This window comes from Tilletiaria anomala (genome assembly GCF_000711695.1).
Source record: "Tilletiaria anomala UBC 951 chromosome Unknown K437scaffold_168, whole genome shotgun sequence".
Lineage (NCBI taxonomy): Eukaryota > Fungi > Basidiomycota > Exobasidiomycetes > Georgefischeriales > Tilletiariaceae > Tilletiaria > Tilletiaria anomala.
The window spans coordinates 1-19,911 of record NW_013546854.1 but is presented as its reverse complement, the minus strand read 5'-3'; the positions used below and the strand labels follow the sequence as shown (position 1 = coordinate 19,911).

Sequence of the window (19,911 nt, the reverse complement as noted above, 5' to 3'; positions counted from 1 at the left end):
CGACCCACTCTGTTCAGACACCGAGCCACCAGGTGTCGACAGGTGTCTAACTGCCTATATTCCTTGCATTAAAACTATGGTTCTTTTTTACTTGTTGATGTTAACGAGTACATATACGCTCAAACCTGTTGGAGTCCTGGGCTCGTACACTTGGGCAATGGACTTCTGTGCCCCAAAATTTGAAACCTTAAAGAAGGGTACTCCAAGGACCCACCGGTTCAGCGCGCTCCTCCCGCTGCTGCGTCTGACTGAAGTGGAGCGATTAGTACAAGCCGGCCGGCAGCGCAACCGTTCCGCGCTCGTCTTGGCCGCTTGCTGTGGTGCACATTTGTGATCGCCGTTTCTTCTTTTTGGTTTGCCTACCTGCTCGCGTGTAACCTGTGCGTAAATGCTGCGGAGATGAAGTCACCGCAGTGTAGATAGAGCCTTTGATCGTGAGGCCCTTTGCCTTGGATGTAACGAAGCAAGATTGTGAAACAGGGCCGCTTTGTCTGTCCGTTGTATGCACTCAAAAATGCTCTCCTACATCTTCCCTTTGCTGGTGCTCGTGCCGATACAGTACTGTACCTTTACTGGCCTACTGCCGCCGGAACAGAAACCCCCTCCTCCACTTGGTCTGCGACAAAAATGTGGTGTCACATCTCTTGGCGCCTGGCGGGCGGCTCACACGCAAGTTCATCTCCCCTAACGCCAACGCACGAACGGGGCAGCGAGCGCGCATATGTTTGTATGCATTGTTTGTAGGTATGCTCTCTGCTGCAGTGCCCCATCATGTGACACAGAGGGGTTGAGACGTGGGCTTCGGGTGGCCGCGTCGCTGGCGAACGGGCAGAGTGCCTTTCCAGTGGGAGGTGAGCTGAGCTATGCTCCTCTTTTTCAGGCAGCAGGCACCAGGCGACTCTCTACTTGATTTTTTGGCGGGGATGGAGGGCACTGTTTTGGCAGTGGGCTACTCCAACCACCACTACTCCTAGCTACTACTATTGCTATGCCTCATTCAATCCCGTTCTGAGCAATGTTGGAAAGAGCGTTGTCGATGTAGCAAGCGATCCATCTTCCAGCCAGCATCGATCTTACCACAGCACAGCACTTCACTCCACGAGCAACCACAGCTGTGGACAGAAGTGTGTAGCACACGACAGCATCCATCCAGCGTGCTGCCGACTTGCTTGGCCGGCGAGACGTGAGCGCGCTCCCGCGTTACATCGATCGTTTCTTTTCGCCGTCGTAGAGACGGATGGTATGTTATGCGCATCGCCTCAGCTTAGCTCGACCTACTCCTCTACCCGTCGTCGCCGATCGGCGCATCGCCGCTGGTTCAAACAGAGCTGCCTGCACGCGGCAGGTAGGTAGGTAGGCAGGCAGTAGTCGATCTATTCTTCTGTGACATCAGGCATAGAGAAAGCCAGCGTCGCTAGGTCTGCTGCCGCTTCCCTGGTGGCTGCAAGCTCATCACGAGCGTTTTGAGAGGCATCCAGGCGGTCGGACGGACGGGTGCTTGGCGCACAGGAAGAAGTGTCGGCAGAACAGGTCAAGTGAGAGACAGAAGGATGGATGCACACACCCTCAATGCGTGGACGCGCTTTGCGCTCCAAAAGGGCGGCATCGGCAAATGCACTGCCCTCATCGACAATCCTGCAACTGACCAGGATGACTTGATGTTCATGACCGGCGAAGAGATCATCGTACTCCGCAGGCTCGACGAGGATGAGAGCGGCGTCAAGAGACGGTCCGGCATGCCGGATGCAGATTCATGGTTCTTGGTGAGTGTCTGTCTGCGTTGCTCTTGAGCATAGCTCTGCGGTAGCCTCATCCTACGCAAGGCGCATACATACAGGCGGGTCGACAAAGGAGAGGATGGCTGGCTGACCCATCATCTTCTTAGGGCTACTGCGAAGGCGTCGTCGGGCGCTTCAAGGGCGCGCACGTCCAGTTCCACGGCAAGCTCAAGAAGCCAGTGCTGATGCGGCGAAGCGGCGTGGGGAGCGTGCGCGACGCGTCTACACGGCCTATGTCGAAGTCGGACCTTTTCAACATGCACGTGTCCCAGGTCCCGCCCGGTATGCCCATCACCGCCGTCAACTCGGACGGCGAAGAGGGCGGTAGCTCCAGCAGCGGACACCAATACCGCCAAAACGGTAGCAACGGCCATGGATCTGTGGCAGCGGCTCCAGGGCAACACCACCGCACTGATCCCGTATCCGCTGCGAGCGCCGCGCTCAATGGGTATCGGGGTATGATGGCCACGACGCCGACCAAGGCGTCCTACTCACAGGGGTTGACGAGGTGCGTGTACTTGCTCCACTCCAGAGCGCATACAGCCAAGCGCACGTTGGCTGACATAATGCTTCCACACCATCGTCAACAGCAACTGCATCAACCGCGCCGGGCTCGGCATCACCACGCCGCCGCTCTCGGACGAGACGCACCGGCGCACCGGCAGCGCCTCGCATCTCGGCGGCGACGATGAGGACGGGGACCAATCGGAAGAGTCGGAGTCAGCGCTGCCGTGGGCCCGGCGTAGCATTGCAAGTAGCACCGAGGACACACCATCGCAGTCGCTCTCCGAGTCGGCCATAACGGCGTCGCACGCTGCTAGCGTCGGCAGCAATCAGCAAACGCAGCGCAATCACAACCAGCACCAGCAGCGATACCCAGGCGGTGGGGGTGGTGTCGATGGCCAGGCGGGTCTCACGAGCATGGCACATCTCAATACCGCCATCTTGCCGCCCTCGCCGATCTCCTCGAACGAGTCGCCCATCCATCGGCGCTCCAACGACGGCGGCGGCGCGAATGGCCTGTACTCCTCGAGCCAGTACCCGTCCAGCAACGGCTACGGAGGGCCGGGCGGCGCGGGCCGCCCGCGCGCACACGGCCACACCAGCAAGTCGCTCTCGGGCAGCTCATCGCGCTCTAACGCGACGACCGACTCTGAGGATGCCGACGATAGCGCCGCCTTTCAGCGCAGGCGCGACTACACCTTCTCCATATACGACGTTTACGGCCGCGACTCGGTCGCCTTCCCCAACTTTTCCCTCGACGATGCCGCTGCCGCTGGCGGTGGCATCGTCCCCGCAGCGATGGCGCGCACACAGGCTGCACGGCAACTCTCGCGCCAGCAGCAGGGCCACGCACAGCAGCGTGCATCCGGCTCCCTCTCGGGCTCGAACTCCGCCACAGCCTCGGGCGCAGGCCTGGCCAGCGCCGTGAATCACTTGACGCTCAACACGCGCGACGCCAATGCCGCGGCGGCGGCAGCTGCAGCAGCGACGTCCTCCGCGGATCCGATCACGCCGCGGCCGCTTCTGTTTGCGTCTGATGCAGGCGCAGGAGCAGGGAGTGTGAAAGGCGGCAGCGGCGCGCCGTCATCGGCGACCAGCGCGGGGCTCGCACTGTGGCAGGCAGGCGCTAAGCGCCCCAATGCTCCGCCTCCGCTCGACGGGATGCAATTACCCCCGCAGCCACAGGCATCTCTACAGCCGTCTCAACAGCAGCAGCAGGCCTCCTTGCAACAAGGCCCGGTCTTCGGCTTCGATCCGCGGCGCAGGCCTTCTGCGCAGGCCGGCAATGGTCCAGGCGGCCTTGGTCTGCCACCGTCTTCGACGACGAACCGGGCGCAGGACATACCGTCGCCAACGCAGTCGAGCTTCCGCCCGCTTGTGTCCTCAGGTTTGGGCAGCGGACCTGGCGGGCCTGGTGGGCTCGCGCCGCTCTCCACCAGTCCCGGAACCGGACCCTCCGGGCCAGGCATGTCAGGCGGGTACAACAACTCGATGCGCTCTCCGTACGGCAGCCTTGCGCCCGGTAGCAACGGCGGCCGCAGCAGCGTGCAACCTGGCGAGCCGCACGGCCGCGTCTCGTCCGATACAAGCCGCTCCATCGGCGGCGCGTCTTCACCTGGCTTTCCGCCGACGCGCTCCAGCTCGGACCGCACATCGATACGTGAGCGCGGCAGCTTCCAGCTGAAGAAAAACCCTTCGAACCCGTTCCCGTCCGGCACCGCGAGCAATGCGGCCGGCAGCAGCTCCAACCTCAGTATCACACCCAACAGCATCTCGCGCAGCCCCAGCCCGAGCCTGCTGGCCACGAGCCCCGGCGCACATAGCGCCTCCGGCGGTTTCTCCAGCCCCGGCCTAGCGCCCGGCACACCGAACAGCGCGCATTTCAGACAGCGAATACCTTCGCCGGGTCCTCCACCTGGCTCCGCACTGGGACCAGAAACGCCAACGGGCCCAATGCTGGGTCAGAATGGTGAGCTCGATTATCTCGCCTGCTTGCGGTATCTCCTCGATCGCGCGCCATGCTGACTGCAATCTCTCCATTTTCTCTTGTTTTTCCAGGCATGCCATTGAAGTTTGATTCACTTGGTTTCATCGCCGGCACTTCGCCCGACTTCCCTGCGCCGCGCGAAGATAGCGAGGCGAAGGACAAGTGGATGCAGGTGCTGCAGGAGAATGATTTAGCTGCTGCACGCAAGAGCCGGAAGGTGAAGAAGATGGTACGCGATGGGATTCCCGCATCGATGCGTGGGCGCGTCTGGCTCTTCCTCGCCAATAGCTCCGTCAGGCGGCGGCCAGGCTTGTTTGAAATGCTTTGCAAACAGAGTCAGGCAGCCAAAGGGAGAAAGGGCAAGGAGGAAGCGTACGACGCCATCGAGAAAGACGTTGGTCGATCGTTCCCGGATCATCAGCTGTTCATTGGCGAAAACAGCACAGGGCGGGCGGACCTCGAAGCCATCTTGAAAGCCTATGTGCATTTTAGTGAGTACAGAATCATCTTCGAGAAACGAGCCTGACCCAGAAGTTTGTGACGACTGACTTTTGTCATGGCTTTCTCTCAGACCCGTTCATCGGCTACACGCAAGGCATGGGTTTGATCGCGGGTATTTTCATGCTGCAGATGCCGCCAGAGGATGCGTTCTGGATGCTCTGCGCACTCCTGCGCGAACCGCACATGGAAGGGTACTTCAGTGGTAATCTGAAGCAGTTGCACGTCGACGGCGTCGTCTTTGCACGACTACTGCAGCACATGGATCCCCAACTGCAGTCTCGCCTCTCCGACCTCGGCATCGACGCTTCGCATTTTGCCCCCAATTGGTTCCTTCCGCTCTTTGTACGCGTTCTACCCTGGCAGACTCTGTTGCGGGTATGGGACGTGTTCTTCTTTGAAGGTGAGCTTGGCTTGCTCCGCTTGTCATTTCTCATCAGCCAGCCTGACGTCCGTATTTGGCTCTCCAGGTCCTGTTTGGCTTCTTCGCGTCGGGCTTGCGCTGATTCGCATCTGCCGAGATGTCCTCATGGACTCGAGTGCCATCCCAGACCACGGCGAGGCACTCAGAGTCTTGCTCCATCCACCGCAACACTTGTCCTCTCCAGATAACGTCCTTTCGTGTGCTCTGAGCGCCAAACTCAAAGACGGCGAAGTTAGAAAGCTGTCTCGTAACGCGTCCAAGTTAGTACGGCAGGATCTGTCCGGTGGTGGCGAGCGGGGACGAGCCTCAAGCCGCGAGGAGAACGCAAGTCGTTCAACAAGCGCTCCTGCACGACCAAGAGCGTGATTCCAGCGGCGCCCATTGATCTCCTTTGTCCTATTTCCGATTGTTCGCACCACATTGTACTTGACTCGTTGAGAGCATTGTACACATACATGAATACATTGCTAATTGCATTGAACCCTAAACCTCTCGGGTTTGAAAAATGAACATACATGCACTTCCCTTGCCCCTGAGCAACTTGAAGCCCAAATCTATCGCATGCGTCACAGTTGCATCATGAACTTGCGGTGTCTGTCGCCAAGAGTAACTGGGATGCGGTGCGACCCGTACTTTCTCGCGCATTGTCCGCGCCGGGGGGTCAATCGTGCCTGCAGGCTTTCGCGGGTGGTCGCACGAGAGCACCAATGTAAGAATCGCCAGCATGAGGATCTCGACGGCAATCAAAAAAGAGGTTGATGAGGAAACGTCAGCTGTAGGCAGGTGCTTCGGTTGTTGAAAAGAGGTATGAAGCGAGCAGGCCGCCAGAATTGGTTATGCGTTTCATTGGGTGGCGCAAGGAGATCAAGTTTGAATGAGCGTACGTGTCAGGCCTCTCTTGCTTTCCACTATCTGACGGGCAGCTCTACTCACCAACGATGATATACATCGCGATCGGCGTCCCCTTCTTGTGATGTGACCCAGTATTGACTGAGCACCAAGACAGCATTGCTAGAGGTACAAAGTACGCACGGGCTGCGACAAGGGTCATTGCGCCGTAGCGCACTATCAGCTTTGACAAAGGAATCGTATGCACCACAGCAAGACCGATGACTGTGAGTGCGGAGAAGATGGTGACTGGACATCGTCTATTATAACGGTCCGACAGGAATGCTAGGAAGAGCGTCAGAACAAAGGCTATAGCGTACAGCAGGTGCGCCTGGGCGCGCGAATACGACGAGCTGATGGCCTGGGCAAGGTTTCAACGGACGGGGAGAGTCAGATATGCCGTCGATCAATGGCAGTGACAGCTAGCGCACCTTGATACTGGTGGGAAGAAAAAAGCCAGGCTGTAGAGTGGGACTGCCCCGGTGAAGCCAAGTAGTATGTATACAATATTCTTGGGGTTTGCAACAGCTCTGAAACAGGAACTGCGTTGTAATTTCTCCACGAATGCAGCGTCCTCAAGGTAGTTGCCTTTCAGAGGGGCCGACAGCATTCGCTCGCAGGCCAAGCTCTGCTCCGCTTTTGAGAGGCTGAGAAGATGTTGAGTCTCAGGTGATAAATGAATAAGAAAATGAAGCCGACGAGCGTGGTGAGAATAAGTTCGATCTGCAATGAAGAAGCGAGTCATTTCGGTGGTGGGCCTCGCCATCAAACCCCCAAGTGGGGGAAAGGGAGACCGCGACGCAAGATGAAAGATCCAGGCACGTCCGGGCTTCGCACCGATTCCGTTCATCTTTCCTACGGCAACGCTCAGCAGACCAGAGAAAGCGCCACTGATGCTAGCGCTGGAAAAATAGATCGCTTGACGGGCCATGGCCTTGTTCAGCTTGAAGAAACGGGTGAGCCAGAGCGCAATATCGGGAAGAATACGCGCCTTAGCCAGACCAAGAAATGCGCATGAAATGTAGATGCCTGTTCTGGTCGTGCAGAAGCTTTGGAGGGTCGAGAAAATACCCCATGCTATGAGCAGAAAGTGAATCCATCATGCAGGTGAGACTATTTTGATGAGCAGGTTGCTCGGAAACTCGAAGAAGCTAGGTTGCAACCCCAAGATGAGATGGTATGGTGAGGCTAAAACAACAAAGGTTCAAAGTATTTGGAGACTTACATGTATGGTGGATAAATAATAGCCGCCAAGACAGCCATTTCATTTTACGATGGGAACAGGAAGAGCAATGCAAACAAGCGATGGCCTCGGGCTCGACGATCGTCCGGGCTCACTGTAATCATGCCCGTCTTTCGAACCCCCGAACCTCTTTTCCAGCCCATTGAGACGAGCATGTGCAATATTGGAGAGATACAGGAAGGTCAGAAACTAGACAAAGAGTGCAATGTCGACCATGTGTAGGTCCAGCTTCCATGGCGGACGCTAGAGCCGTTTGCTTCGGAGTGCCGTCCACAGCTCATCTTCCAGCTGCTAACCTTGCTCGTCCGCTTCCGACGAAAATGCAGCACCGTCGAGCCCATTTTAAACGCTGCCACGGACATTCCCATCGTTGGCGCCACCGTCATCCGGCTCGGCTGGGGACTGAAGTTGCGTTGAGCCTTGCCGGTGCCGTACGTCGCCTTCCAGCGGCATCTGTCCCGACCCCCCGGTCACCAGCCCATGCATGGACCTCACTGGATTCAGCTCCGAGCCTACAACGAAGGTGGCTGTCTGCAAGAGGCGGGCACCTCGAAGCCTTGTGATCTCTTTCCTCAGCAACTAGCGAGACTGTACTCGAATGGAATGTATACGGCATGTCATGGGTATAATCACAACCCACTGGACCCTGGTATCCGTTGTTGGCGGTATCTTCTTTCCCCACTAGGCGCAATACGGCGTAACTCTTTAATCATGTCATTAAATCGATTTTCTGGTGGCCAGGAACGCGCGGGCAAACCCGATGCGCAGGCATCTTATCATCAGCGTGCTGGCGAAGGCGAGCGACACGAATAGGTAAACTGATTATGTTGAGAACCCTAGAATTTACCAACCGCGGCCCGATGGTCCAAAATGGAAGAACTCTAGTGGTTTGGACACTGGCTGTGGAAGACACAGTGGTGAAGCGAGACGAAGTTGGCTTGACACGTTCTCACGATAATGCATGTATCGCTCGTTCATGTCGAGCAGGATGCAACCGTCAATATCATCACCAACCCTGTCATGGATGTGCCACAGGATGCATGTGCCAGCCGGCTGCTGGTACCATGACTGAGCAAGACGCCTTGTGGGATCAAAGCGCTTGACCTGCGAGCGGCTGCTGTCTGCACCGCTTCGATGCCCTCTGTACGAAAATGGCACATTTGCACGCTGCGCTAGAAGATTGCCAGCTGGCGGATGAATTCCACTTGAAATCAAGGGCGAAGACGTCTCATCAACTGTCTGAAGTCGCAACCGAGATAGAGGTCGAAAATTCAGATACAAGCGGCGCGAACGGATCGAACACGAGCGATGCAGCCCCCGATCCCCCCTCATCGACTTCGGCACGCGCGGAGCGCGCTCCTACGGTCGCAGATCTGACGAGGGCCGCGGTCAAGTCTGCCGCATCGCGTGGTCTACCTCCACGAGCGGTACTCGATCTGATGCTGCTTCCCATTAAACTCTTGGGAATACCAACTTCGCTCGATCCCGCCTCCTTATGGCCGCACATCCTCTCCCTAGGCCCAATCCCCGCGCACATCGCCTTCATCATGGACGGCAACCGACGCTTTGCACGCTCATCCTCACTGACAATCCAGCAGGGACATATGAGCGGGTTCGAAGCGCTCAAGAAGACGCTAGATGCGTGCTTGCAGCTCGGCGCTGTCAAGTGCGTCACAGTGTATGCATTTGCGATCGACAACTTCAAGAGGGACACGCAGGAGGTCAATGCATTAATGCAGTTGGCAAAAACTCGGTTGTTGGAGTTGGCTGGACATGGGTGAGTTGTCACAGGTGGGGCTTCGACGAGCTGCACGCCATGTTTTAGTATGATCCCCCTCGTTGACAGAAAGAACCTCCGGCAGGGAGGTGATCGCACGACATTCGGTACGCGTTCGAGTCATCGGTCGGAGGCATTTACTTCCGAATGACGTGCGCGTGGCTATGGAAAAGGTCGAAAATATGACCAAAAATCATTCCCGGTGAGATCAAATTGCGTCCCGGCTTGTCTTAATTTTCGTTACTTGACCGCTGAACGACGTGTCGCGCCCTGCAATCGGCAGAGCGACGCTGAACGTTTGCATGCCGTACGCCTCACGCGATGAGATGGCGCTCTCGATAAGGGCCAGCGTCGAAGCGTCATTGCATCGAGAGAACGACACATCTTCCCGCTCTCCGGGCCTATGCTCAAAATCACGATCACGTCCGCCACCATCACGAGATATCTCGCAAGACGATCTCGAAGCGCACATGATGCTTGCCGACTCTCCGCCGCTGGACGTGCTCGTGCGCACGAGCGGTGTCAACCGGCTGAGTGACTTCATGCTGTGGCAAGCAAACGAAAACACACAACTGCACTTTGCCGATTGCTACTGGCCTGAGTTTGGATGGCGCCAGCTGGCGCCCATCATACTGGATTATCAGCGGCAAAAGGTTGCAGAGGGCCTGCGAGGATGGCTCCGCGAGAAGATCATCGACCCGTAGCAGCGGAGAAGGAGGAAGGATTACGAGAGCTTTGGTGGTGGCGCTTCGTTGATATGCGATCAAGGTTACATCGTACTATACAGGATAATGTCTTTTCCAGATTCCTAGTCTTGCGAGAACTATCAAGGCTTTATCGACAAAAGCACGAGCAAGTCTACTGCAGAATGCCCTTGGCCTTGAGCTCATCGGGCGTCGGCCGCGCGGCCACTTCCTTCCCGAGCTTGTCCTGGTCATGCATGGTATACCGAACAAAATGATGGCATTAGCGCGTCGCGTATATACCATCACCAAGGCATTGTGTGTGCCAGCACAACCTCTCTCACCTCCAGTTGGGACCTTTGCAGCGCCTCTGCCTTTTCATGCAGCGCAGGTGCAATCTTGCTGTCCTTCAGAATGCCACGTTTGACCAGGTCTTGCGCTTCTGGCCTACGTTCGAGTCGGCCTTCGAGCTTGTCCTCCAGCTGAGAGCGCTGCAGCGCCTCTGCCTTGTCCTGGAGCGCTGGGGCGATCTTTTGATCTTTGAGGATGCCGCGGTTGACAAGATCTTGAACATCGGGTCGGCGTTCCAGCCTGCCCTCTAGCTTGTCTTCAAGCTGGTTGCGCAATAGTTCTGCTTGCGCGGCTTGCAGCGCCGGAGCGACGTTTGAGTCTGACAGTGTTGATGTTGAGCATCCACCCAAACATCTGATCAGCCTCGTAGGCGGAGACAACGATTGTTCTGCGGCCAGTGACACTTACGCTTGAGGATGTTTTTGTCCTGCAGCTCTTTCGCATCAGCGCGATTCTTGATCAACAGCTCCAGTCGCTTCTTCTCTTCTTCGGGGATGTGATGCACTTCACTTGCCCTAGTGGCCAGCCCGCTTGCATCTTCGTTGGCCAGATCCGTTTGCCCTGCAACGGCAGCTTGCGGATCGATTGTGGCGGGCGTGGCGTTGTCGATGGAAGCTGTTTGTCGCACAGAAGCCCATGTACAAGGTAAGGTGATTGTTTAACAGAGCAGATGGTTAGCAAAGCAGGGACCAGCAGCAGCGACCCTTTCGATAGCTGCAGGGGAGCAACGTACCCATGGTGTCTTCGATAGCGTCAGGATTGGGCACGGATTGAGCTAGACGCGCTCAGTCGTTATGATTGATGGCAGATACGTTCCCTTTGGCGATTTTGGCCGGTGCCGAGTCAATGCAACCTGCAGCGTACGCTGCCAACCTGGAAACGAAGCACAGGATCGCGAGCCGATGTTAGATGTATAAGGCAAGCCAAACAACACGAGCCATTATGAAGTACGTAACGGAACAGGTGACCGTGCATTCAGCCCTGGCGCGGCATGGGGCCCCACCATCGGCACATCCACCAGCGGCCCCTACCCTTCTCTCTCCCTCCCCTGTTATCACTTATGGTTTGACCATGTTATATGCACGTGTATGCTCCTCAGACTTTATGAATCTAGCGATTGCCCCTGCCTTCTTAGAGTGCATCTGCACCTCTGCGGAGCGGTCTACCGTGACCCGCTAATGGTCGCAACAGATCAAAGACCAACAACGCATATATCATGACCCCAGGGAAAGGCGGGGGAGCGCGCAGAGTGGACTGGCCTCGCGCGGCACGCCCCCGCCGGCTGTGCACTGGCGATCCAGACTTCTATACGGAAGGTCTCCTCTTGACCTCAAACCCTTTGGCGCTTCAAATCCTCTTACAACTGTCTTTTTGCGATGACACTGACAAGATAGAGCATGGACGAGCTCCTGCTCGCGCACATGCTGGAAGCCCCGCAGCCCGCATGGCAGTAACGCTCGCTGGACACATCCTTTCATAGGCGTGTGGTCGAGTCAATCCATCGGGGAGCTGCGGGCGGTGATGGCACGCTACTGGCCGCCTCAGAAGGCGACGATGGCCTACAGGTCAGACAGCATGCCGGAGGATGTATGGTGTACAATATATGTGTTGGTTAGGATGCGGGACACAACTGATAACAAACTCAGGAAAGCGAGGGTGGTGCGCGCATTTCCTTCTTTGTTTCCCCAAGCGACTCGCATGACTGGTTTGGCTGTATTCCTGAAGAGTAGTAGTGATAGCAGTATTGCAACGAATAATAGTTGTGATGGTCGCCAATGTTTCGTCTCAAACTCCTGTCCCTCTCTTCGTTTCGCTCTCTCGCATCAGGACGTTTGATTCGTGCTTGTGTACGCTGCAGCGGTGCGGTCGGAGCCTTCTAGGAGCTGCCCGAAGAGGCCGACAGCGGATTCCTCGCTTCTCAGCTGAAGCATGTAAATGATTCCCGTTCTCGCCCCTCGGTCAGAGAGTTCAACAGCGACACCGACCTTGCCGACGCGCTCGACGCCGTCAGGCATGACGATCGTCGAGATGAGCGTCTTTTTGTCGTTCTCAACAACCAGCTGCTTGTCGCACGATGGCATAAGGTCGTATAGCTTGAGCCTTGCATGACCAAGCGACTTCCATTGCGCGTGGTTCTGCTTGAGGAAGGTCTTGCAGCGCATCTGCGCAGACACAGTCGATGTCTGTGGCTGCTGCCTCTGCAACTTCGGACTCGGCGGCGGACTGTACTTCTCCTCCTGATTGGCACTGCCATCCTTCATCATCTGTGAAGGCAGCTTCGGCGGTCCCTGCGGTCCCTCCTGAGAAGCCGAGCGCGCGCGCGGCTGCATCGGGCGTCCATTCGGCATGTCCCGTTGCCGTTGGCCTCGAAGGTCAGGCACAGATGGCGAGCGCATGTTCGGCTGCCCACGCGGACCTGGACCAGTCGTAGGGTGGAGGCCCTGCTGCTGATTTCCAGGACTACCGCGACCTTGGTTTTGAGGCGGGAATCCGATGCCGCCTGGTCCAGATGGCGGCCTGTTGTTCATCTGCCCGGGCCATACAGGCCCGTAAGGAGAACTTGTACCGTTCTGCATAAGCTGCCCAGGCCGGACTGGTCCATACGGAGGACTGCCATTTGCCCCAGGAGGACGGAAAGGTGGACGGCCACCCATAAACTGGACGCTGTTCGTCGGCGAGCCATCCGACGGCGGACGCCCACCTGGCGGCGGCCCATTTTGGAAGCCGGGCCTGTATCCGGGTGAGAAGCCCTGAGGGCTTTGCATGTGGAATTGACCGGGTCGTGGGGGTAGCGGCGCACCTTGTCCTCCTCCCATCATCATCATCGGCCCGTTGACTGGCGATGCACCGGCGCCGGGTGCAGGTGCCTTGGGAAACGACGCGACAGAGTTGAACGATCCCTCGCGCGTCAAAGTAGCGCCAGCGGACCCCCGTGCAGAGTCGGCTGATACAACCGACGCCGTTCGACCATCCAAGCCATTGGTGGGCGTGACTGCCGTGGTGGGTGACATGACACTTGAGCTGTGTGACATTGTGCTGCTTGTAACCAGCGGCGAAAAGGGAGGGAGGTTCGGCGAAGGCAAGCCGCCGCTGAAGTCCGAACGAGCCGGCGATTGCAGCATGGGAGCAGGCGCAGGGACCGAGGCCTGTTTCTTTGCTGGTGGCGCCACTGTGGGTGCAGAGCTCCATGTCAGCTTCTGTGCAACTTTCGTGGTCTGCGAGCCTCGTTGCTTACTGCTATTGGCAAATTGCTGGCACGCATCAAAAGCGGTGATCCATTGCTCTTTGGAGGCAGCCGAATCGAAATGTAGGATCAGCATTTCCTTCTTCATGACGAGCACCGAAAGGACGTTGCCTGAGCAACGGCAAAAAGACGCATGTGGTTGTTCAGCACGGCAGCTTCCGGTCACATGTCCATGGCAGGAACCCAACTCACCCGGTCCTCCTTCATCTGTGATCTTCAGGTGCTTAGCGGCCAGCGGCGGGAAGAGCAGCCAAAATTCAGCGGGACCAGGCCTGGAAGCCTTTTCGCTCGGCATCATCCGCTCCGAGACCAAGAACAAGTCGGTGAGCAGGAAGATATGCGCCCTCCTGACCACCATCTCCTTGCCGGTAGCCCTTGGCGTGAAATGGATGACAACATCCGCATCGCGCCTCAGCTCGCGCTTGAACGGCAAATCAGGCCGGACAATTTGCAGCTGGCACGCTTTCGGCGTCATGGTGAAGATGTCCAGCGTCCGGCTGGTGTCCAGCTGCGTCTGCAGCCGCATGGCCTGTTCGGCCGCCGAATCCATGCTAATCGACGAGACGGAGGAGAGCGAGATCGTGAGCGGGCTGGTGCTGCGGATGCTGTCCGGTAGACGCGGCGCCTCGCTGCCTTGGTTGCTGTTGTTGACTGGCGCAGAGTAAGGCGAAGGTGCGCGGGAACCGGTGTTCGTGTTGATTGGCGCCGGCATCTTTTCCCACACTTGTGGCATATTTGCTGGTGGCGGCTTGAAAGGGCTCTGCGGTTCGCTCATGGTCATTGAATGAGAAGTGGCCGAACCGTTCCTATCACCAGAAACGCTGTAAGCCCCATGGGTCAGCATACTGTGTACCTCCCGAACGGCGAGGGCTTGTTACTCACTCTGCTGTTCCTGTCAAGGAAGTGTCAGCTGAGAGGCTGCTCTGCGACACTCTTGCTTCGGACGACGTCTGCACAAACGGATCGTGCAGGATGCTGACGACAACACTTCGCTTTGATTTTTCGAGCAGCTCATCTAGTTTTCCGTTGGCTGCAACGAGCAGCTTGTGATCGCTGCGGCCAGGCTGTGTGCTCTTAAGTAAGCGCGCATACAGCTTCTTGTAGTACTTCAGCCTGATCTGCGGCAGCGCAAAGAGCCCATCCAGCGTCCAGCCGTCCTCCTGCACACGGCGCTTGTCTGAGTAGACCGGCATGGACCCGTTCGCGGGCGGAAGCGAAATTTCGTCAAGCAGGACGTTGAGCTTGTTGTTGCTTTGCACAGCGGCCCAGTTGTCAAAGTCGGAGAAGAAGTTGTCGCAGTAACGTGAGTATGGAGCGTCGAGGTCGTCAACCTGCGTGTAATGGGCATCCAATTCAGTTGGGCGATCGCTTAACTCGCAAGATAGACTGCTGTGAGTTTCTCACCCATCGCATGAGTAGGTCTCCTAGCGCCTTGGGCGAAGATGGGTTCGGTCCAATCTCCTTTAGCGACTGCATTTCCAAAATTGTTAGCTTGTCCTTTCCGGCATTGCTTCCGCCGCCCTGCATGCTTACCTTAAGAAACGATCGATTGATGCGATATACCGCCTCGACGTTACGGAACATGGTGTCCAGCTCTGCCGGAGGGAAATTACTCTTGCTCCAGGCAGATGCGACTTTCTGCGGTGGTCAAAGTCAAATGAAGACAAGTCAATGATCAGTGGCCGATGTACCAAGCATATCACTGGTAGGGCGCACTTTAATAATCATCCCTAGCTCTGCGACATATGCAGTCTCCGTTTCTATGAGATCGACGAGAGGATTGGCCTTCCTGGCTTTCTCCTTGCTCGCTACGTCGTTGGCCCCACCATCACCTCCACCTCCCCCCCCACCTCCACCCCTGGCATCTTCTGCGCCACCGCTTCTTCCGTTTGGTACACCATCATCTCCACCTGCGCCCCCGGCGAAGGGCGACACCCGAAAGTCAGCATCGCTGCCGAGCCCTGAGCCGCCAGCGCCACCACTTCCAAACCCAGAGCCGCCATAGCCGTTGCTGGCTCCTGTGTACATGACTGGCCCTGCTGCGGGCTTTGCCCTGGCTCCGGCTGTTGAAGTCGATGCGTGATATGGGGAGTCGCTGCAGGTGCCCCAGATGTTTCTGCGGCTGTCATTCGCGGCGGCTCTGAGCCAAAAGCCATCCGGCGCTGTGAGAACGGCCGCGACTTCGCCGCTACCGACTATTCGCGATCTTCGATAGCCTCGGCTTTTCCTTTTGATACTGTTTCCCTTTTTGGGTAATTGTGCCTTTGCCGTCACGCATTGCCCTGAGGATGTGGAGGCCGAGCTGCTGCTGGCGTATGCAAGTAGCTCGCGCCCTTGCTCATCCACTATGTCGCTGTCATTGTCGCTGCATTCGTGCTTCTTGCAAGACCCGGTCGATGCAATCGTGACGCTCGTACATCGTTTGTGCAGGAATATTTGTGATGATGATAACGTTGAGCTGGGTGTTGTGGATGGCAAGGTTGGCAAGCCCAGGCCCCCCTCGTGAGCCGGCTGACACGCGGTACGACATGAGTCCAGAAGCAAGGGGGGCGTGCTCGATCTTAGGAGTAGCAGGACACCGCCCTCGTCCACGCGTTCAGCCATATTGCAAAAGGATGCGCAGGTTCTTCTCCCACTCGGTCGAAGAGCGAGCAGGAAGACGCAGCAGCAGCTGAGGAAGACAGAAGGAAGGTGGCGACGTCGAGATGGATCAACAACGTGCGCGCAGTTTGATCCACCCGTCTTCCGTGCAACGTTTCCCCGCTGTTCCTCCTACCTCTATGTGGTACTCTCTAGCAACCAGACGTCAGCATAGCATCCGGCTGGCCCCTGTGCGGTCGATGCTGCTTCAGGATGTTGCTACGAGCCTCCTCTGGAAGGCCATTCGGACGGAAGATGATGCGGGCGTAGCTGTAGGAAAGGGATGTGCTCGAACTACAGGAATGCACAGCAAGGCTTTTGGGGGGGGCACACCGATTGGCAGCTGGGCAGCAGTCTCTCTTCCAAGCACTTGTGCTTGTATGCGGGTTGCAAAAAGTGGCGCGTGTGTTTGGGTGCTCATCGCCACACGCGCACTATACAGGAGCAACACCGCACCAAGCATATCAACAAAAAAAGAAATGGAAAGAAAAAAGTCACAGGAATATAGGCAGAGGGTTGGCGCGCGTTCCGCGAGGGAAGTGGGCTGCCAGGCAGGAAGTCTATTCCCCCAGCGCAAAGTTTATGCAAAGTGAAAGCGTTTGAGGAGCTTGTTTCGAAGCAAGCATCCTCACACAACATTAATTACACTTGTAGGCCGACCTCTTCTGATCGTGACGCGGTTCTGGTTACATGTCTCGAGGCTCGAGGGGGGCGATTTGGTGCCGGCTCTAATTGACCCCTTCGGTACTAACAATCCTGAACCGATACCCCGATTACCCCCGCCTTGCTCTCTAGTTGCGTGCGTGCGCTTGCCCACAGTCACAAGGTGAAGGCACAAGACACGTGGCCATATCACTGCTGTGCTGTAATTGCGGTTTCGTTGTGCTTTAAACCAAAAAGAAAGAAATCACAAAACCCTACTCCCAAGCAAATTCGACAACGCTCGTGCGCGTCCAATCTAAGAACCCCAGAACGCCATGCCGCTTGGACTGGACATCTGTATAAACAGTTTACAGACGGCAAACGATGGCATGGAAATTTCGCATCATGCTTCACTGGCAACTCCACAGTCGGCCCATCTTGAATGCGTCCTCGACGAAGTCAGAATGCTTTATCACTGCATGTGCACTGCAATCTCTATTCACTGCGCGCACGTATGAACACACGGATTCGGGCATATTTCGCAGGCTTTTGATATAAGACATAGTTCCCTAGCATCCACGAGCAAAAATGCAAGGGCGTTGGCAAAGTTTGCACCCAGGATGTGGACCAACAAAGAGTAAAAGTTGTGCGCAGCTGGCGCGCCACGCTTGGACCCTTCGGACATTCCCCCCGAGCAATGATCATGCCCGCTCCAACAGACGAGGTTTGTCATATATCTCTACCCGCCTTTTAGGGTTGCTTGCTGGATCACCATCAGATCACGACGCTTGACACACCGAACGTGGACGTCCCCATCAAACGGCATCTATGAGAGACCCACGGATGTCTGTAGTAAACAGATCTTCTCACGCATACACGAACGAGGCATCGCCGTCGAGTTCTCTTTAGTGTTCTCAAACACACTCTGCAGCATGTTGTACCGGCACTCTTTGCTTAATCATATGTATCATAAACGTGAGTTGGAGGCGATTGCATCGATACGAGACGTCATCAAAGCCTGGAAGGCGAAAAAAAATTCAAGCTAAAGCGGTGGGAACACACTTGCCTGAACCCAAAGCTGCGCTTGCAGCTAGGAAAGAGGAACTTACTGTTCGGAGTGTTGTTCAGGCAGAGCAGTATGCCATCAAATAATTATAACTTCGAGAGCAAAAGCTGGCCCTCACGAGGATGATGTCCGTCAAGAGGCGATGCACCACCTGGACATGGCCAGTAAAGTGGCGATGCTCGAGTTGAAGGGAAATTTTCTCGAGCCTATGTGGCGAAGGGCACAGCAGAACCCCAGTCAGGACCTGCTGCGGAGATGCATTTGGCTTATTGACGCTTTCTTCAAGGCCCGTTCATGAATGCTTGATCCTATTCTGTAGGTAAGTCCGGTGCAGCTGATCGTCTTTGTCTGGCTAGGCGCCCTCCCAGATCTGCGGCCTGCGCTCCGTATCCCCATGTGGCTGCCTACACGTCCCCGGCTGTCAGCGGATGCACCTATGGTACATATACTTTACAGCCTGGTAGCCTAGAAACAACTCTTCTGATGACGAGATGCCGAGGTACGATGACTTTGTCATGTTTACGGAAGTGGGGGCGGACAGGCGGAACTGAATTGGACCGATCCGAACCGATGTATGTGTGTAGAAAGAAGAATCGCGACGCGTCGCGGCAAGAGATGAGTCGAGAACGGCGCAAAGCTCGAACGCGCTTGACTTATTTATTGATTTGCAGTGTCCGACTGGATTCGTGGGTTGCTCGCACACGGCCCTGCCATGCCATCTCCAACGTAGCTTGCTGACAGACAGCGCAGATCCAGCGATAGGACAAACAGCCCTTCTCACGCTCGCCCTGCTCGGCACCCTCGGAGCTTCGAGGTTCTGCACTGCTTCATCTAGTGTCACTCAGCCTCACTATCGACCTCGACTGACAACGCGCAAGAGTCCGACGCGGTGTGCAGCTGAAGCACTCTGAGCCCCTCCTGTTGAGCTTCAGCGCTGACGTAAACGTTGCCGCATCATTAGGCGAGGCGTTTGACTTCAGCGGGGTGCAGATCGATCGTCGCTACAATGGTCCTTATTCACCCTCCGCGTGAGGCTTCCGATCCATACTACGACGCCCGAGCGCCAGATTATGCGCTTGCCTACCTGGACATTCTCAAGAAATCGCGATGTGCTTCTTTTTCCATCTCTTCCACAGCATCGGCCAACGCTGCCGTTCTGCTGCTCGTCTCACCCGACCCGGACGCGCTGTGTGCAGCGCGCGTGCTCGTCAGGCTCCTCACAGATGACGACATACCTCACAGGCTGGTACCGGTCGACGGATATGCGACATTGCAGCGGATCATCGAGACAGACGTAGTGGGGAATGACGAGGTGCGTCTCCCTTCCTCATCAATGCACTTCTGTCTGCCGTACCTTTTCTAACGTGCCCTTTTCTCCGTTCGCCTCACTACGCATAGCTACATACACTCGTCTTCCTCAACCTAGGTTCCGTCCTCTCGCTCCCCACTTATTTTACCGTTCCCAAGTGCCGACCCGAATTTCAAGTTGGCCGCTCGTCCTCGCCTTCGGCCTCCGGTGCTGGCGCGCCCTTGCTCGGCTCCAACGACGAAGACGAGGATGACGAGGTGACAGGTTTTCCGCTGCCGCCCAAGTGCAGCCTTCACATACTAGACTCGCATAGGCCGTGGAACCTGGACAACCTCTTTGCCACATCGGACATGATGGAGCGCATCTTTGTCTGGGACGACGGCGAGGTCATTGAGAAGCTCGCGGCCGAGGCAGAGGCATACGAGAAGCTCGAGTTCGACTGGGGGATAGATAGCGATAGCGACAGCGAGGACTCGGGCGGGAGCGAAGATGACAAGGACGAGAGCGAAGATGTACAGAGCGAAGACGATGAAGACGAAGACGAAGAGGAGGGGGAAGGCGGCCAGCGGAGACGCAAGCGACGGAGACTCGGTTCAAGAGACGATGACGAGGACTCTGTGAGCTTGTCTTGGTACACTTTGACATCTTGCAGACACCTTGCTAACTCGCACATGCTTCGTGCGTGGGCTCGAAGGCAATATCCTCACCACGGCGGCGGAGACGCAAGAGCAAAAAGCCGAAGGACCTCGACAGACCGCGAAAGTTGTCTAGTCACGAGCGTGCAAGGCTGCAGGGCGTTCTGCAGCGCTACTATCACAAGGGTACAAATATGGGCCTCGCCGTATCGGGTATGGCATACTTGCTCGCCGTCAAGCTC

The 19,911-nt window shown here is 56.7% G+C and overlaps 5 protein-coding genes across 5 annotated transcripts; 3 read left to right on the top strand and 2 right to left on the bottom strand.

The window, feature by feature from the left end:
• Positions 1–1,403: 1,403 nt before the first annotated feature.
• K437DRAFT_54592 (TBC-domain-containing protein) lies at positions 1,404–5,616 on the top strand. The gene is made up of 6 exons (XM_013384601.1): positions 1,404–1,763; positions 1,886–2,286; positions 2,369–4,251; positions 4,341–4,760; positions 4,841–5,170; positions 5,238–5,616. Exons 1-6 carry the CDS (start codon positions 1,551–1,553, stop codon positions 5,555–5,557), a joined length of 3,567 nt encoding a protein of 1,188 aa, XP_013240055.1. The 5' UTR covers positions 1,404–1,550; the 3' UTR covers positions 5,558–5,616.
• A 2,700-nt stretch (positions 5,617–8,316) lies between these two features.
• On the top strand, positions 8,317–10,031 carry K437DRAFT_260117 (Undecaprenyl diphosphate synthase). The gene is made up of 3 exons (XM_013384600.1): positions 8,317–9,099; positions 9,185–9,301; positions 9,383–10,031. The coding sequence occupies exons 1-3, from the start codon at positions 8,474–8,476 to the stop codon at positions 9,801–9,803; spliced, it is 1,164 nt and encodes a 387-aa protein (XP_013240054.1). The 5' UTR covers positions 8,317–8,473; the 3' UTR covers positions 9,804–10,031.
• Positions 9,881–11,108, bottom strand: K437DRAFT_54480 (uncharacterized protein). Its single transcript, XM_013384599.1, has 4 exons — positions 10,867–11,108; positions 10,542–10,748; positions 10,127–10,452; positions 9,881–10,029 (listed from the first exon to the last, which is right to left on the bottom strand). The coding sequence occupies exons 1-4, from the start codon at positions 10,868–10,870 to the stop codon at positions 9,958–9,960; spliced, it is 609 nt and encodes a 202-aa protein (XP_013240053.1). The 5' UTR covers positions 10,871–11,108; the 3' UTR covers positions 9,881–9,957.
• Positions 11,109–11,783: 675 nt separating this feature from the next.
• On the bottom strand, positions 11,784–16,075 carry K437DRAFT_54478 (uncharacterized protein). Its single transcript, XM_013384598.1, has 7 exons — positions 15,094–16,075; positions 14,911–15,015; positions 14,782–14,847; positions 14,260–14,708; positions 13,570–14,198; positions 13,369–13,488; positions 11,784–13,302 (listed from the first exon to the last, which is right to left on the bottom strand). Exons 1-7 carry the CDS (start codon positions 15,979–15,981, stop codon positions 11,957–11,959), a joined length of 3,603 nt encoding a protein of 1,200 aa, XP_013240052.1. The 5' UTR covers positions 15,982–16,075; the 3' UTR covers positions 11,784–11,956.
• A 2,656-nt stretch (positions 16,076–18,731) lies between these two features.
• K437DRAFT_271126 (CDC45-domain-containing protein) lies at positions 18,732–19,902 on the top strand (the record flags this gene model as incomplete). The annotated part of the gene is made up of 3 exons (XM_013384597.1): positions 18,732–19,037; positions 19,124–19,651; positions 19,729–19,902. Coding segments are annotated over 3 exons (1,008 nt in total), but the record flags the coding sequence as incomplete, so codon positions are not given.
• Between the last annotated feature and the right edge of the window lie 9 nt (positions 19,903–19,911).

Excerpts from the sequence above, each read along its gene's own strand:
- K437DRAFT_54480 (XM_013384599.1), bottom strand. Across the intron at positions 10,453-10,541 it reads GGACAAAAACATCCTCAAGC|ACTCAAACGTCGCTCCGGCG; the intron begins GTAAGTGTCACT and ends CAACACTGTCAG. Across the intron at positions 10,030-10,126 it reads TGCAAAGGTCCCAACTGGAG|GACAAGCTCGGGAAGGAAGT; the intron begins GTGAGAGAGGTT and ends ATGCATGACCAG.
- K437DRAFT_260117 (XM_013384600.1), top strand. The coding sequence starts at position 8,474 with ATGGCACATTTGCACGCTGCGCTAGAAGATTGCCAGCTGGCGGATGAA. Across the intron at positions 9,100-9,184 it reads TTGGAGTTGGCTGGACATGG|GGAGGTGATCGCACGACATT; the intron begins GTGAGTTGTCAC and ends AACCTCCGGCAG. Across the intron at positions 9,302-9,382 it reads ATGACCAAAAATCATTCCCG|AGCGACGCTGAACGTTTGCA; the intron begins GTGAGATCAAAT and ends TGCAATCGGCAG.
- K437DRAFT_54478 (XM_013384598.1), bottom strand. The coding sequence starts at position 15,981 with ATGGCTGAACGCGTGGACGAGGGCGGTGTCCTGCTACTCCTAAGATCG. Across the intron at positions 15,016-15,093 it reads AGCTAGGGATGATTATTAAA|AAAGTCGCATCTGCCTGGAG; the intron begins GTGCGCCCTACC and ends TGACCACCGCAG. Across the intron at positions 13,489-13,569 it reads CACAGATGAAGGAGGACCGG|GCAACGTCCTTTCGGTGCTC; the intron begins GTGAGTTGGGTT and ends GCCGTTGCTCAG.
- K437DRAFT_54592 (XM_013384601.1), top strand. The coding sequence starts at position 1,551 with ATGGATGCACACACCCTCAATGCGTGGACGCGCTTTGCGCTCCAAAAG. Across the intron at positions 2,287-2,368 it reads TACTCACAGGGGTTGACGAG|CAACTGCATCAACCGCGCCG; the intron begins GTGCGTGTACTT and ends CATCGTCAACAG. Across the intron at positions 5,171-5,237 it reads GGACGTGTTCTTCTTTGAAG|GTCCTGTTTGGCTTCTTCGC; the intron begins GTGAGCTTGGCT and ends TTGGCTCTCCAG.